This window comes from Ipomoea triloba, chromosome 3 (assembly GCF_003576645.1).
Source record: "Ipomoea triloba cultivar NCNSP0323 chromosome 3, ASM357664v1".
NCBI lineage: Eukaryota > Viridiplantae > Streptophyta > Magnoliopsida > Solanales > Convolvulaceae > Ipomoea > Ipomoea triloba.
In genome coordinates, this window is record NC_044918.1 from 19,900,285 (window position 1) to 19,919,012 (window position 18,728).

The window sequence follows — 18,728 nt, forward strand, 5'->3', positions numbered from 1 at the left end:
ACAAAAACGAACCAGAGCCATGTGTTTTGTCCAGCACTATGGACGATCAGGGCTATGCGACCTAAACAATATTTCTCATTATTATTATTATTATTATTAAGATTAAGAAATTATAGGTCACTAAGTACAAAAATACAAAAAGTCAAAAATATTAAATGTACGTTTGTAAAAGATAATATACCTACGTTATAAATTAGATACGTTTAGCAATGAATAAATGGTTGACAATTTTGACTTTCATAATTGATCATATGTATGGCACAAGCACGTAAAGTAATTAAAAATAAATTAAAATATAAAAAAGTATTTTAATTAAGTGATTGTTAGTAATTAGGAACATATATAAGTTTAGACTATTTAAAAATAGAAAAAGCAATTTTAAGTGTTTATTGAATAATACTAAATAAAGTGTTTTTAGGACATGTTGACCATATAGTAATACTTAGTAATGCGCATTAAATTTGCGTTTTGAGTTTTCCCTTCTTCATTTAGAGTTAGATTTGGACAAAAATGAATCAGAGTCATGTGTTTTGTCTAGCAGTATGGGCTAGGGCTGTGCCACCCAAACAATATTTCTCATTATTATTATTAAGAAATCATAGGGCCGAGAAATTCACTAGTACGAAAAGATAAAAAGTCAAATATACTAGATGCACATTTTGTAGAAGATAATATACCTACTTTATAGATTAGATGCGTAGCGGTGAATAGTACTATTATTTTTAATATTGAATATTAATATTGGGCATATATTTTTGCGTGTGCATATAAAATACTAGTACATATATAAGGATATTTCATTCATAACATTACCATATTTTAGGTGATCTTGATTCTTGTCTTGCAATGCTAAAATAAAAATAATAATAATAGAAAAAAACTTGAAACTTTAGTAGAATTATTGCATAATAAAGCATTGTACGTACGAAATCAATTTCTTAATGATTGTTTTAAGGTGATAGATAAATATATAGATGATACTTTTCGTTAAAAAAAATTGATTTTTGTACCGTTTAGTTTGAATACTACTATACGTACATTAACGTGGCGTCAAATTGTCAAAAATGTTTATAATTGTTTGCCGATTTATAATGGTATCAACTTATTATAAGTTTATAATGATATCAAATTTATTTAAAATAATTGACACAAGTAAAATTTTTCAAGAAAAAAAAAATAAACGTGTTAAGTTGTAGTAATTAATAAATCAATTTATGGATCATGAGTTCAATAATTATCAACATATTTTCAGCAGTTGAATCCGTCATATATACAGGATTTTACCTCTTAAATAATGAAAACCCCGTCACTCATGTTCCATAAACTCGGTAGGTCAAACCCATTGTACATAATTTTTTTAATCCAATTTACTTCCTCAATCATGAGAAATCTTAGTGTTTCAAAAATTTGATAAAATAAAATAATCGTGAGATGTGCTTGAAGTAACCCACAAATTCTTAATACATGTTAATATTTCACATACATACTATGCATAACCATTTGCCCTTACTAACTTCTCTCTACCAACCTTTGCATTCAAGAAAATTACTTTCTCAACATGAGACCGACACTACACTACACTACGTAGGTACATGCATGTGCAGGTGAGGCGTCAGTCGGTCCTAGAAACGGCGGCAGCAGCGCGAGGGGTTAACGACCGGACGTGCTGCAACTAACCTAGGAAAGAAAGGGCGGTAGATGATAATGAGAAAGGGCTTAGCGTCAACAGTGGCTTTCACTGGGCTCGAACACATTCCCATCATCCATGTGGGAGTGTAAACTATACATCGGGTGCCACTAGACCACGAGGTCTTTGGCCTTTACCTCACTATTTGTACCATCTTCAGCTTTAACTATTATTCATCATGTATTTTGGCCAATATTTTTATCTCATTATTTGTAGAATCTTCACTGCAACTATTATTCATCATCATGTATTTTGCCCAATATTTTTACCTTATTATTTATAGAATCTCCACTTTAACTGTTATTCATAATCAATTATCATACCACATCTACTCCTCACCTTAATTTGATCCTCCACACCAAATCCATTTTTCATATAATATTGTATAATTTCTCACTAAATTATAAATAAAACATGAAAGTCATTTTTCATATCAATTTCTTCGTCTCACTACGAAGAGTGCGAATTCATTTTGACCCGAACCAAATCAGGAGTGGACACCACAAATATTTGCACCATAAAATAGCCACTTAAATGATATTTTTAAGGTACAAATTCCAATAATCCCCACATGAATGAAAATTGATTTTCGGGACGTGAAAAAAATGACACGAATGTGCTCTGCGGTAGATCCCTGCATAGCATAGGTAGGTGTTACCCTTTGACTGTTGCCTTGTGAAGGTATGTTTACTCTTCTGGCTTTTCAGTAGAACACGATGTCTTTGAACCGACTGATGTTTGTGTAGACGATGACATATCCACACATATGTAGGAACCTTCCAACCTTTGTTATGTTCTCATGGGTGTGCCTGTTTTGGTCATGCATGGGTCACCATTCCTCGTTCTGAAAGAGTTTCTAATTAAAGTGTTAAGCATAATCAATTCTCCTTTGAAACGACCCCACTTCTCTCTCACATATAGGTGATTCCTTTCCGAGTATCCCGCATACTCACACATGTCAATCGACATTCGAATCATTAAAGCATCAAAGTGCTAACCTCGTGCGTATAAAATTGATCAAAATTGGTTACATTATTATTAAACAAAATATCATATTTTTATCTCTATAATTTTCAAATACAATGATTACAATTTCTTACCTTAAGGAATTGTAATATATAATTTAAACTAAAAATTTTAATTATTTTTATTTATTAATATTTTAATATTGAGCATAAATTTTTTGTGCATAGAGCGTACTAAATGCTAGTTTAAAAAATAAAAGTACTTTTAAGTATCTTGTTCCTAGTCAGAAATAAATTAAAGTGTTTGGTAGGACGTGTTGACCACATAGTAATGCTTAGGCGTGAGCATTGAATTCGATTTTTGAGTTTTTTCTCCTTCATCTAGAGTTAGATTTGGACAAAAACAACTTGCATGGGCAGATTAACTTGGCGTAGAGGTGAAATTTTTCACAAGAGACCAATGATCGAGTCTCACCAACAGAAGTGTGCGAGCCCCCTCTCAAAATGAGGGGGAGCTCCTTGTAGGGCAGAGTCAACATAAGACGATTCTATTTGTTACGTTGTCACAAGATTTGGACAAAAACGAATCAGAGCCATGTGTTTTGTCCATAATTTACCCCTCTACAGACTATTGGGTCGGGGTGTATGTAGGGCGTTTGCGGTGAGCAACTTCACTTTTTATCATAAGATTTGCACAAAAACGAATCAGAGCCATGTGTTTTGTGCAACAGTATGGATCAGGGCTATGCGACCAAAACAATATTTCTCATTATTATTATTATTATTATTATTATTATTATTATTATTAAGAAATTATAGGTCACTAGTACAAAAATACAAAAAGTCAAAAATATTAGATGTACGTTTGTAGAAGATAATATACCTGCGTTATAAATTAGATACGTATAGCAGTGAATAAATGATTGACAATTTTGACTTTCATAATTGATCATATGTATGGCACAAGCACGTAAAGTAATTAAAAATAAATAAAAAGTATTTTAATTAAGTGATTCTTAGTAATTAGGAACATATATAAGTTTAGACTATTTTTTTTTAGGGGTGTTTGGAAAGCAGGAAAAATGACTTCTGAAAAATATTTTCTGGAAAATTAGTCATTTTTCGAAAAACAGTTTCATTTCCGGTATTTGGTTGCATTCTGGGAAACTGTCTCTGTATGTTTGGTTTATTTTCAGGAAAATGAATTAAATTGTATAATTTTACATTTTAATTATTTTTAAAATATAAAATAATAATAATAATAATATATAAAATAATAATATTTCTTTTAAAAAGTAACAGGCCATTTTGGCCAAAAAAATTGTTGAAGCCAAATCCGGAAAAAAATTCGGAAGTCTTTTTCCAGAAAAATGACCTCATTTTCCTTTGTCAGTGGAAATTGTTTTCCGTTGACTGCATTTTTCAGGCACTGCCAAACACCAAAAGCCCGAAAAATGATTTCCAGAAATTATTTTCGGGCTACCAAACACACCCTTAAATAAAAGTACTTTTAAGTGTTTATTGAATAATACTAATCAGAAATAAAGTGTTTTTTAAGACATGTTGACCATATAGTAATACTTAGTAATTAGTAATGAGCATTAAATGCTAAGCACCTTGTGCTCAAATGGCATGTAGTGGTCTCCCTCATATGAAAGGTCATGAGTTCGAGCCTCAGTGGAGTAGATATCAAAATTGAGCATTAAATTTGCGTTTTGAATTGCAATTCCCTCATTTTCATGGAATTAGAATCCCATGGCCCCCTGTGATTTTAATTCCATGGATTTTAGGAAGAAAAAAATATAACACTGAGACAAAATTACCCCTCCCTTATTTTAACCTAAAATTGATGTCTAACCTTTCCTGCAAAATTATAGAGTGTATTATTCTTCGACTTCCCTTTGTGTATGTTCCTTTAAATATTTATATGCATCAACTATTCAAAATTTGCATTCTTTATATGCATTGTTTATATACAGATACTTTCGTGTATATTCCTTTGAATTCTTTATATGCACAACTCTTCAAAATTTTTGACTACCCAAATCAAATGCTTGCGTTTTTTTAGTTCAACATATACGGTAGATGAGTGCTTTTGAATTTAATATGTTATATTTTTTGGGGTTTGAATATGCAAATGGGTCCAATAGATACTTGTCATTTAATAATAATAATAATAATAATAATAATAACAACAACAACAACAACAACAACAACAACAACAATGGACATTTTCGACTTTATACAACTTATTCCCTCTCAATTCCAATTTCAATGTATACCAAACATTGGAATTGAAATTCCCAGTAATTTTATTCCTGCATACCAAACACTGGAATTTAAACTCTCACTTTATTCCCGCATTATTCTTTTCCCATGGAATTACAATTTTTTTTCCACCTAATTCCCTCCCTCCAACCAAACGCTCCGTTAGAGTTAAATTTGGACAAAAACGAATCAGAGCCATGTGTTTCGTCCAGCAGTGTGGGTATGGGCCAGGGCTATGCGACCTGAAGAATATTTCTCATTTTAGAAATCATAGGGCCGAAAAATTCACTAGTACAAAAAGATAAAAAGTCAAATATACTAAATGCACCTTTTGTAAAAGATAATATAATATAGATTAGATGCGTAGCGGTGAATATGTAGTATTATTTTTAATATTACATATTAATATTAAACATATATTTTTACGTATCGTGCATATAAAATACTAGTACGATTTTTCATTCATAACATATTTTAGGTGATCTTGATTGTTGTCTTGCAATGATTTTTTTTTTTTTTAAACTTGAAACTTTAGTAGAATTATCTACTATACTAATAAGAGTCAAAGAAAGTTAGGTCTATAATGGATATAAAAAATGACGGCCAAATTATTAAATCAAATAGATGGTTCAGATTGTTTAGATTTATATTTTTTCTTGAGATTTATCAATTTATCCTTAATTATATGATTATCCGTTAAATTTTCCGTTAAATATTATATTTTCTGTTAATATTTCGTTAACTTTTAACTTACCAATTAATTTCTATAAGTAAGGTCTTAGGTTCGAATCTCATCCAACCAAAGTTGGCATAATTGTTAAACATATACTACAAATATGTTAGAGTATATTATTCAAAAGTAAGTAACATACTCTATTACTTTTATTAAATTACTAGTTTTACACACGTATTGCGCGAATGAGTTAATGCCCAATGTTTATATTTAAATAAATATTTGAAAGTATATCAATACAAGGTTATATAGGAGAAGTTTATACATAGGTAATTGAATGTCGAATTTGTTTATTTAAATATGTAACTCAAAGTATATGAATCCAAGATAATATAGGAAATTCATTATAATTGTCACTAAAATAAATATTTGCAACTTTGTAAAATCAATAGTCTAAATATTTGGTCTAAAAATGATAGTCTAAATAAATACTACTTTTGGTTTGAAATTTTCTAAGATATTAAAAAGGTAATTTTTCGCTTCAATTTGTTAGGTAATGGGTTATTTGAGTACTTTCTTTGTCAACAAATCCCCCAAGTAGTTAATATGATTGGTTTCAAACTATTCTTTTTTTTTTATGATATTAATAAAATACTTGGTAATAAATATATAACATTATTTTGTATTATAACTTTGATATTTAATTACAAGATAGTGTAAAAAGAGCATAATGGACAATGTAATGAATATCAATTGATAAATTTGAATCTACAAAATCTTTGCATTAGAGAAAATAAAGAGAATATAACTAACGAAATTATTATTTTTATTTAATTTATTGATAATGAATATTTTTTTTAAAATAAAGGCATTGTAGACACATAATTTTAAATTAAAGAAATGCATATGCATCATTTTTTGTTGTAACTACTAATTTATTTAATTCAATAAGAGTAAAATAGAGTGATCTCGTTTCAATTTGTTGGGTTATTTGAGTACTCTTTTTGTCAACCAATCCCAAAGTAATTAATATAATTAGATTCAAATTATTTTTTTAAAATTTTTTTTCATGGTATTAATAAAATACTTAGTAAATAAATATATAACATTATTTTGTATTATAACTTTGATATTTAATTACAAGATATTGTAAAAATAAGATAATGGACAATTTAATGAATTTCAATTGATAAATTTATTGAATGTAAAGAATCTTTGTATGGGAATAAATAAAGACAATATAACTAATAAATTATTTCTCTTATTTAATTTGATTTTTGATAATGAATAATTTTTTCAAATAAAGATATTGTAGACACATAATTCCTAATTAAAGAAATACATATGCATCATTTTTTGTTGTAATTACTGATTTATTTAATTTAATAAGAGTAAAATACAATGAGTAACTTAATTATGTCAAATTTGTTTGGGATGAGGTTCGAACCTAAAACATTTCTTATAGAAATTAATTGTTAAGTTAAAAGTTAACGGAATATTAACGGAGAAGAGAATATTTAACTGAAAACTTAACGGATAATCATATAATTAAGGATAAATTAGGAAATCTCAAGGAAAAAATATAAATCTAATGGGACGGAGGGAGTAATAATAAATCATAGTTCATGATGCAAGGTAGACCATGATATAATTTGCCAATAAGGAGCATAACTCTAAGGTTTGAATATATATGACATTGTTTGTGGACCATGGTCCACATAGCTGTGTAGACCATGAATATAAGGTACATTTTTGTTATGTTAAAAGTACATTATTTTTGTACTAAAGGTACATTATTTGATAGCATATATAAAATTAATGTACTTTCAATACTTAAATAATGTACTCTAAAATAGTGTATTTTATGTACAAAAATAATGTACTTTTAGTATGAGTTAATTCCATTTTGGTCCTTGATTTATAGGTGGTAGTCCACGTTTAGTCCTTTTTTATCAGAACACCCTCGTTTGGTCCTAGTATTATTGTGGCATGACAATTTTTGGTCATCCGTCAAGAAAATTATTGAAATGATGTTAAATACAAGGGCATTTTGATCTTTTCTATAAAAAGTATGTTAACCCGCCATATTTTTTTATGTTTATTTTTTTTGAAAAATAAATCAAAACTGAAGACTGACATGCTCTTGTATTTGACGAAATTTAAACTGTTTTGTTGATAGAGGGCAAGAAATGGTCATACCACAATAATACTAGAATCAAAAGCAAATGTTTTGAATACTAAAAATATCCATCGCCCAATTTTAAACTCGTCTAATGGATCTTGACCTGTGAGTTTGTGACTCTCTGAGATGGACCTCACAAAACGAATTTGCCTTTTTAAAAATGCCGTTCCTTTTTTTCGTTAATACTAAACAACTAATTTACTGCCAAGACCTTCGTGATTTAGTGGCACTAAATTGCACTCCCATATGGAAGGTTGTGATTTAGTGGCATCAAGATGCACTCCCATATGAAAGGTTACGGTAGTGACTCTTTGTGTTTCAGTAAATTGAGAAAGTAGTTATGAACAGATACTGCATTATAATAGAGTTAATAATATTTAAAAAAAAATAATTTAGTAATTTACTAAATATTTACCTATTATTACTTTACGAATCGCTAATGCTACTAATTCTCAAAATAACTAACATAATCAACTATCAACTTAATAATCCAACACATCATAATTAATTGATAAGATTTTATAATAATATGAAAATATAATATTGACAAAATAAAAATGTTTGTTACTCATAAATGAAAGCGTAATATTTTGAAAACAAATGTAATATTTTTATCAAAATGTAAAAATATTACATTTTTCTTCATCAAGTATTATATCTTTTTATCAAGTATTATATATTTTTCTTATAAGTAACAAACATTTTATATAGTACTCAAAAAAAAACAAACATTTTATTTTTAATTAGTATTATATTTTTGTAATACATTTTCATTTCGAACCAACCTCTATTATATATAAGAATCCATGACCAGAAAATGCTATGCCTACTTCTATATTTAACTCTCATATACAAAATTTTGATATAGACACTTGTATTAAGATTTATGCAGAAAAAATAACTCTATTAAAATCCGTCACATAAAAAGTAAAATTGAGGAGTAAAATTTGAAAGTAAAACTCTCCTTAACACAAGTTTTTGCCTAAAATTAAAAGGAACTCAAAAAAAGACGGAAAACGCGCCGCCGTTACCGTCTCCACTACATCATCGTTAACGAGTCAAGTACTCACCGTGGAGTTTGGGAAACATGGTTTCCCAAAACTGGGAGGAATTGGGTTGGTTCTCCAATAAGGGAAAAGAGCCTAACTATTAGACTTGATTGACTTTTCAACAATGAGAATGAGCCTAAGACTTAGGCTCATTCATAGTTATTAAAAAAAAATCAAAATACCAGAAGATACTGAAACAAATACATATGTTATATAATAGTAGAATACTTTGGCAATTGGCTTGATTTTTTAAATTCACATGGCAAAAAATTTAGTTTTATTTTAGTTCAAAAAAAACATTGAAATGTTGGGATGAATAAAACAATAAATCCAATTTATATATCTAATAAATATAAATAGTTGGAGTTTAATTTTATGCAAATAATTTTTGAAGAAAAATTCAATTCGGTGTGTACCACAATTAAGATTGAACATCCAAACTATACTACTTAACAAATATATTCATGATTTGCTAATTATTTAATTAAACTAATTATTTATGATTGTAATTATTATATTAATGAATAGTAATAATTGTGTATAGTTAATTAATATAATTTTGATTTGTTAATGACTAAAAAGAAAAAAAATTGAGTTATAATAATTTGGTAATTAGGGTTCTGTATAATAAAGAGTAAATACGGTAGGAGGGGAGAGTAAATACGGTAGGTGTATTTTACACAGGCTCATTCCATGCCGTAAAGATGGAGATTGAAGTGAAGCTCCGATTGCCTGATGCCGATTCGCACCGAAAGCTCCTTTCACTGCTCACTCCGTTTCACATCCAAACCCACCACCAACGCAACACCTTCTTCGACGGCGCGGCGGCGGAGCTCAGCTCTCAGCGCGCCGTTCTCCGCCTCCGCTTCTACGAGAACTCGGAATCCCCCAAGTGCGTCGTCTCCCTCAAGGCAAAAGCGGTAATAGTCAACGGCGTGAGTAGAGTCGAGGAGGACGAGGAGGAACTGGACCCCAAAACCGGGTACGAGTGCGTTGAGAATCCGGCGAAGTTAGCTGAGGTGGATTCGAGAATTTTGAGGAGGGCAAAACAGGAATTCCAAGTCGGGGAAGCGGGATTTGTGGGGTTAGGGGGGTTTAGGAATGTGAGGAATGTGTATGAGTGGAAAGGTATGAAATTAGAAGTGGATGAAACAATGTACGATTTCGGCACTTTATATGAGATTGAATGTGAGAGCACGGAGCCAGATAAAGTGAAGGGGATGATTGAGGAATTTTTGAAGGAGAATGGCGTTGAGTATTCTTATTCTGAGAAGTCTAAGTTTGCAACTTTCAGGGCAGGGAAGTTGCCTTAGTATGTATAGTAAGTCAATTTCATGAATTCCTATAAATCATTCAAAAGTTATTTGAGTTTTGATGCTCTTTATGTTCCTATGTATTCATTGGATTACATGGTATAACTGTGTTCATTATGGGCTTGTCTTTTACAGTGTATATTATACAGTTTTGTAATTGACAAATGCTAATAACTTGGGAGACTATAGTAGTCATAACATTTTGACATTGGAAGTTGCCAGTATTCACCAAGTGTTATTTGTCTATTATTCTCATGTTGAGGTCTTTTACCTCCTCTCATTTGTGTGTGGCCTTTGAAGAAATTGCCTTTTGCATTCATATCTTTTCAGTTTCAAGATTTTATTTTGGTGGAAATAAAAACCGTGATATGGATATGAATTGTATGCTTATTTCTTACTTTTCTTAGAACTATATGTACCAGTTGGTATAATACAACCTTGGAACAAGGATGGGTTGTAATATGGGCCCTTGCCACCATCATAATCTTTTGGGTGTAAACCTCATTCCATTGTTAACCATTTGTATCACTGACCACCATGAAAATCATCTTTACCAGACTGATAAAGTTGTGTATTGTGACTTCCTGTAGCCACTTTCCGACCAACTACGTAGTGTACTAATATTTGGCTTGGAATTCTACCATTTTAGACAAAAGTGCAGATTTTCGGTGCTTTAGTATGTATAGTTATGAGTACTGGTGACATTTGTTTTAGTGGCCATTAAGCTAGATCATGTTGGGAGATATTGTTATTGTACGTGGCGAGTCCAGCCATAATTAGGGACGCAGGAGGGTTCGAATGGTGTAGTAGTTGTGGGCTTGTGGCAGTGTGCCTCCCCGTTCTGGTTGTTTATTAGTGTTATGGTTTAGATGGGATCAATGATCATGGGTTAGAAATTTATTGTGGAGGAAGATGGTGTGTTATTGTATTAAACGAATTTTTTTCTAGTAAGGATCTCCTTGCAACCTATTGAAATATACCGTTACAGGACCACCTGTTAGAGCCAGTTAGACCTCACTGGACTCATGCTTTACTGCTATAGGACTGAAAACTCCTACAAATTACCAGCTGTAGACCACATTTGAGAAAGAAAAACCGTTTGAAGTTTTAAAGAGAGGAAAAAGTAGGAGATGTAGAAGAAGGAAGTTTGAGGAAAGGGCGCCTTCAATAGACATTTTACGAATTGGGCCTCTCTAGACAGTTAAACTGGTTTTGCTGAGATTTAGGTTGCCAGTCACGGGTCTGGATCAATTTCAGGACAGATTAAAAATTACTTCTTTTTTTTTTGTCTGGTGATATTTTGGTGGAGACGTGAAATTAGATATGAACTATTTTAGAACCATGAACCATCTCCTTGTACTTCTTTTCTTTGTATTCAGGAATTGATGCATCTAGTTTATGTTGAATTTGGCAGCTATAAAACGTATAGTGTGTATGAGACATGATTAGACTTAGGATCTCCCCCTTGTGCATTGGCGATTTGGCGCATTGCATAATTGCAAGGGAGTAGTGTAAAAGGCTGCATAATGTCTGGTGAAAATTGTTTCTACTCATTGTATCTAAGACCTCATTTTTGAAGTTTGAGACTTTTGGGAGTAGTATTTACCATATTTACTCTATATGCTGTGGAAATGTACTATGCTAACTATGCCTTCCCTATTAACTTATTTGCTTCCATTGCCTGCAGATTGAGTAATGCTCACTAGTGAGGAACAATGAAAGACATAGCAACAAATAAAGGAAGCTGTTTTCCCAGTGGACTTGCTTCACTCCCTCCATTGGTACTTTGCTATTTCATCTTCTTGATGTGTTTTATATTATCATATGACAATTTTAAGAAAAATGCTGTTTAGTTGTTCCTCTGGGACTTGGGAGTATCAATTGCTCTAGAATCGATATGCTCAAATACATTATGTTCTCACTTCTCGATATGTATAAACACTAAAATTTGGTACAAATTGAAAATTGCGTAAAACGCTGAATACAAATTTCTGATTTAAGTCTTTTGATTCTTCAGTTGAACTCACAGGTTTGATTGGTTTGGCTACAAAGGAATGGTGTGATATTTTTGCTAATTTCTCATTCATTTGAATTACTACATATATATTTTTTCAGCATTATGATTTACAATAATCATACATCTCGAACCCTACTCTTAGAGCTCCATTTTCTACTTTTATAGTTTTAACTTCATTTTTTTATTTTTATTTTATTTTTATTTTTTTTTATTTTTTATTTTCAATCCCAGAGGTCTAGATGGATAGCATATGTGTTTGACATTTAGTTGGTGTTATGTTGGGTAATTTTGTCTCCATCCATCGAATTTTACCAATTACCATGTTTGTCTACTACTCTAATATTGGATTCAAATTCTTTTACTACGTAGTAATCATGAAAAAACATTACTCTTCCTTTAGGCTTGCCTCATCCTTGAAAAAGGATGGGCTTTCAATATGGCATAAAAACCATTACTCTTCCCTTAGGCTTGCTCCTCCCTAGAAAGGAAGATTATGACCCCGTTTGGTAATATAGTTAGCTTATCAGTTAATTTTGATTTATTTGACCATTATTAGTTCTTTGACTTGGTTAAACAGCTAATATAAGTGTTTGATTAATTAGTTTTTTGTAACAGCTTATTGCTCCAAAATTAAATTCAAAAAATTGCTTAAAGTAGCTTTTTCGATCAGCTTTTTGAGAAAGTCATTTTGCATGTAATCAGCTATCAGCTAACAGTTAATTGACCAAACACCTTTCTCCAATCAGCTAATGCTATCAACTAATCAAACCACTAACACAATCGACTAACAGTTATTTACCAAACATTCCCTATATGCGGCAAGCTCAATTAATAGGCTATTGGCAAAAGTCAAACTTGAGTAGGTTTTGGCAGTCTTTTTATGAATGTAAAGAAAATGATATTGAATTGTAAATGTTATGATATGACAGTAAGATTCGCTTTAAAAAATGAGAGTGAATTGTAGGAATGCAGTCATTATATTGTGGACCATGGGTCATAGTTGATACTGCAGTTGTGTTGGACTGATACTGCAGTTGTGTTGAAAGGAAATTGCAGTTACGCGGAACAGAGGCCGTGTTATTCATCTGGAACTGCAATTGTGTTGAACGGATACTGCAGTTGTGTTGAACGGATGAACGACCTCTGTTCCGTGCACTGCAGTATCTTTTCAACACAACTGCAGTATCCATTTAACACAACTGCAGTATCAGCTATGATCATGGTCCACCATGCATTGTGGACCATGGTCCACAATATAATGTGGTAGCCTTACTTTATTTTTTGAACATTGGAATAGAAATCATTTTTTAATGGATTTAATATGATACTTTAATATATATTTACACATACAAGTATGTGTATATAGATGCATTATATATTTGTATATATTTACTCGTTTTTATTTATATTTAATTAATTAATGGTTTATTTATTTTCATTCCCATTCTTAATTACTATCCTACAAGGCAACAAATAAATTACATCTATTAAAATCCTATTACAATTCTTATTCTGATGTTTGAAGTTTGAACCAAATGCTTGCTTACGTCCCACAAATCTTTCTTTTTTCTTTTTCTTCTTATTTACTTAATCCTTTTTGCTTAGGTTGAGTGTTTATAATTTTGGAGAATTTATGCGTGTAGTACTGTAATTTTCCCTTTCATCAATTATTGAGAGAGAGAGAGGGTTGTTGACTTTAAGCATTGCCCTTATTGACAAGGGATTTGAAATATTCAACTTAACAACTTGCCATTTGACTTTTAAAATTTAGCAATAAAGCTGCCTAAGAAAGCAACCAAGTAGTTGGACGCTAGTATCTCAGCTCAAATAGCATTATTATTATTATTATTATTATTATTATTATTAAAAAAGAGTAATTAGATCTCTCAACTGTCTAAAATTATGCAATTTGAACAAATTTGACATGTTTTTCATGTTATTGTTGTTGTGGTCATCTTTTTAAAAAAATATTTTTAAATTTATTTTAATAGTTTTAAATAAAATAATTTAAAAAAAAAAAAAAAAAACTCTCCCCGTCTTCATCTCTGGCGGGAGGTGATTAGATGAAGACGGGTGATTTTTTATTATTTTTTATTATTTAGAATTATTAAAATAAATTTTTTAATAGAATGACCGCTTGCGTCAACGATAACTTAAGAAACATGTCAAATTTAGTTGAATTGCATAATTTTAGACAATTGAAGATCTAGTTATACATTTTTTTTAGTTGAATGGTCTAATTACACTTTTGTATGTAATTCAAGGGTTAATTTGAACTTTTTTTTTTCCTTTTCTTTTCCAGAAAAAGAACAGTAATGGAAAGTTTTCTCTTTGGTCAAAAGTTTAGTAAAAATAAAAAGAAAAGAGAATAATTGTCCCTTTAAGATGAATGATCATTTGACTTTGGAATTTAGCACTTCATAATACTTTTTCCAGTACGATAGTATAAGGCAAATAAGCCGTTGGATCCCATCTCATACTAAGGATCAAAAAAGGGATTTACTACTTTAAATCTTACTAAGAATTTTTTTTAAAAAAAGTGTGAATTTGACTTCATTATAGACACCGTGTATAAGTATTTAGTTGTCTATAGGTCAGTTAAAACATATCACACGATTTATCTCATCCACCTGTCTTTAGAGCATGAGCGGTTTTAAAGTTCAACTTATGAATTTTCAATAGGCCCAATTTAAAAAACTTGTAATATGTAGTAAAGCTTAATGAAAATGACTCCTATGGTCATTTGAGTGGAAATAACATTGGTCTACCAAATTAATGCAACACGCCAACACTAATGAAGCTGGTTGGACATAGTTGACTATTTACAAAAGAATATTCCCAACCCAACTGAATCTTTGACAAATCCTATGATTTAGTAATATATATTTGAACCTACAGCATAAACATGTACTTTAACTTTAATAATGAATATAATCAGACTTATGGCTCAAGTTTAATGACTTTTTTTTTTTTTTTTTTCAATTTTTGGAGCTTTGCAAATGAAATAATTTTGAAAGTCTGTTAATCAAACACTTAAATTGCTTAACAGAGTCAAACAATTAATAAATAGTCAAATAAATCAAAATTAACTGATAAGCTAACTATGTTACCAAACATAGTATAAAAATTTTGAAACATTAACCATAAAATGGTTTAAAATCCAATGTGGCCAATGGGTGATATCAACTATCAAGAACCATGATGTTTTTTTTTTTTTTTAAGAAAAAAAATTGAGAATTATATCAACTAAGAAAATAAGCAAAGAATAGAATCTCAACGTATAAATTAAACAAAATAATTTTGAAAAGTAAAAACATTGAAAATAAGATAGAGTTGATCAATAATGCAATGCAACTAAAGTGAATCAAATGGAACATATACCACAAGTCACAACAATCTCTCACATAATAAAAGCACTTCAGTCTAAACAAGGATGGTCAATTTCCTAAGCTACAAAGAGCCAGACAAAGCTAAACTTGGGGGTCCTAGTTACTAAGATATAATCCCAACCATTACATGGAGGCAGGTAGAATGAACACCATCTAAAACACCTTCACTTCCTCTTCTTGGCGGGTGGTTGGTCCTCTTCGTCCTCCTCGTCCTCTTCTTCTTCGTCCTCCTCGTCACCGTCCTCGTCCTCGTCTCCATCGTCGTCCTCGTCTTCGTCATCGCTTCCTTCATTTCCGTTGGCTGTGGGATCTTCCTCGGGATCCCCTTCATCGTCATCCTCTCCCCCTTCGTCACCCGAGAAGTCTTCATCCCCAGCATCATCATCGTCCTGGTCATCGCCACCATCACCGTCGTCATCTTCATCGTCATCCTCGGTATCACTGCCATCTTTATTCTCGACCTCAGCTTCGTTCTTTTTGTGGAGCTCCTCAAAGGGAAACCTAAATGCATCATTTCAACTCAGTTCTTCCGGATATTTACCAATGAAAAACACCACTTCTCGGATGTAACATAACAATAAAGATGATTCTTACCTTTGTTCCACCCTTGACAGATCTGGCAACGCACCATTGTTCCTCAGAAGGCATCCCGTCTGGAAACATGACAACATTTATAAGGGAATCTAACACGAAGAAACAGGACGTTTCTGTCCAGTGGATAATAAATGAAAGTAAGTAATGGCAACTATAAAGACAAAAAGTACCATATTCAAGAAATTCATATAGCAAACAATTAAGGATGAAAATCAGAATATGAATTTGTGGAAGGGATCAATCCAGATTTGCAATGACAGAAGATTGAAGAAACACCACCAAACAAAAATATATATAAAACAAAGAAGATCAAGAACTGCCTTTGTATAATAGTTATACATTTATATTTATACACTTAAATTTATGTCATTATTTCTTGCTTTGTCCTCACATATAGCTGTGCAACCGTCAGACTATTACTATTCATAGATTCTATATATTGACTTAACATAACACAGCCTTCTTTGTAGAATTCCCGTAATTAAATGTACAGACAGTTGGTAGATGCCAATAAATAATCACTCCCAACACCCATACAACAGATACAAAAATAAAAAACAATTAATTTACACATTAGATAGGATTAGTTATAGGCTTATAGCATGGTAAATTGGTAACTAAATCTATTTCATATCTAAGATTATAACATCAAAGTGGATACAAAAGCAGGATCTATATGATTTGTTGCCCCTGAATATCTGATAAGATGGAAAGGGGTAGAAGTATAGAACATATACACATCCTGAGATTAATGTGCCAAGCTATGTCCAGTCCTGAGAATGGGCAATTTGCTTCCACCAACCACTAAACACGTAAAGTAAAAGAGAAAAGGGTTTCATAGCACGACTACTTTATTGAAAAGAGAACTCTTCTTGAGAGGTACAGCTGAGTTACATTAAGTCAACTATTAACCAAACTTTTACCGCTCTTTTCCCCAGAAAAGGGATAAGTACTTGCACTGAGATAAATTTTTAGAAGCACAGACCAATTGCTTTTGAAGAAACCAAAAAACAAAAACTAGCATACAAATATGTTAAATAGATCTACTAGTTATGTGTCATTCTAAATATCATTGGATGCCCATATTCGTGAAATCCAAGTTTGAGTTTTAGGAGTCAATGCACCAATATCTCATCTGTTTTCAAGTAGAATTGACTATATCTATGTAAACAGATTGTACTTGGAGTTAAAAACCAGTGTAGCAAGTAAACAAAAACTGTTATGTCCTCAACAGAACAACCTGTTTAAAGTTTGCCCAAAACAACAGAAAGGAGCAAAATCCAAGCTAACCAGCACCCTTCCAAATCAATTACAAAGCAGAGAAAAACTGAATTGTCAACCCTCCATATAAACTAAGTAATTCACAAGTCCGTTTACAAATACACAGCATAAAAACAAAGTTTTGCAAGAAAAGAGGCATTTAACATGTGTTTTACAAGCACAAAACAAAGAAATTGGGAGCAAATCAAACACCCACACCATAAAAATTAAACTTTTTTGCAAGGAAGATAAGCTAAGGGAGTTCAGAGAAGCTAAAAATGGGAAAAAACAGAGCAAGAAATCAAAATCCCACATAAAATTAAATAAAATAAAAAACAAAGCTTCACAAAAACCCAGCGCGAATGAGAAGTAGTGTATACCACTATGAACAGACAGGCAGCAGATCTCTGAGCAACCAAAAGGGTCTCAGCTACCACAGCTTCCAACACAGACATCACCACAGTTTCCGTCAGGGCAGGCACTTCTGAGCTCAAACCACCCACCTCCATTGCTTTAAAAAAAAAATAGGGAAAATAATCTGCCAAAATTACAGAAAAAAGTGAAGAGAGAGAAAGTCACAGAGAAAATTTAGAGAGAGAGAAACAGAGCGGTGAGGACAATGGGAGCGCCGGAGCGGGTTCTGGGTTAGGGTTGGCTTTGAGTGTCCAAACAGGTTGAAGAAATAATTTAAATTAAAAAATTAAAAAAAAAAAAAAAGAGCAAATAAGGAAAATAGGAAAAAGGAAAGGTGAAATTATTCAGATTAGGGTTTCTGGCATTTTCTTTTGAATTGATGTTACGGTTTATATGCAAATAATAATAATAATGTTATCGGAGGATAGAATGATAGATGCTTTTTTAAAATAAAATTAAAAATTTATTATTTTAAAATTACATATTTAATTTTTATGTAAATCTATACTATATTAAAATCATTCTATTTCATTTTCCCGTTTAAACTTTTATAGTCAATTAATTAAATATTTTATTGGTCACATAATTAATAAAACTTATTTGGTAAGAAAATGTAAAATGAAAATTAACTAATATCTATTAATTGGTAATATTATTTTTATATTCACGTATTCATATAATAATATAATGCCGGGTAAAAAAGACATATTAATCTATATCTATATTATGTATAAAAGTAAAAATCCTCCTATTTCATTTTCCCGCATAAATTTTTGTAGTCAATTAATTAAATATTTTATTGGTCAAATAATTAATAAAACTTATTTGGTAAGAAAATGTAAAATGAAAATTAACTAATATCTATTATTTGGTAATATTGTTTTTATATTCACGTATTAACGTAATAACATAATACT

The 18,728-nt window shown here is 31.0% G+C and overlaps 2 protein-coding genes across 2 annotated transcripts; one reads left to right on the top strand and one right to left on the bottom strand.

Moving 5' to 3' along the window:
• Positions 1-9,491: 9,491 nt before the first annotated feature.
• On the top strand, positions 9,492-12,141 carry LOC116012381 (triphosphate tunnel metalloenzyme 3). Its single transcript, XM_031251905.1, has 2 exons — positions 9,492-10,145; positions 11,825-12,141. Exon 1 carries the CDS (start codon positions 9,529-9,531, stop codon positions 10,135-10,137), a length of 609 nt encoding a protein of 202 aa, XP_031107765.1. The 5' UTR covers positions 9,492-9,528; the 3' UTR covers positions 10,138-10,145; positions 11,825-12,141.
• A 3,329-nt stretch (positions 12,142-15,470) lies between these two features.
• Positions 15,471-18,053, bottom strand: LOC116011986 (phosphopantothenoylcysteine decarboxylase subunit VHS3). Its single transcript, XM_031251439.1, has 3 exons — positions 17,778-18,053; positions 16,138-16,196; positions 15,471-16,044 (listed from the first exon to the last, which is right to left on the bottom strand). The coding sequence occupies exons 1-3, from the start codon at positions 17,904-17,906 to the stop codon at positions 15,708-15,710; spliced, it is 525 nt and encodes a 174-aa protein (XP_031107299.1). The 5' UTR covers positions 17,907-18,053; the 3' UTR covers positions 15,471-15,707.
• Between the last annotated feature and the right edge of the window lie 675 nt (positions 18,054-18,728).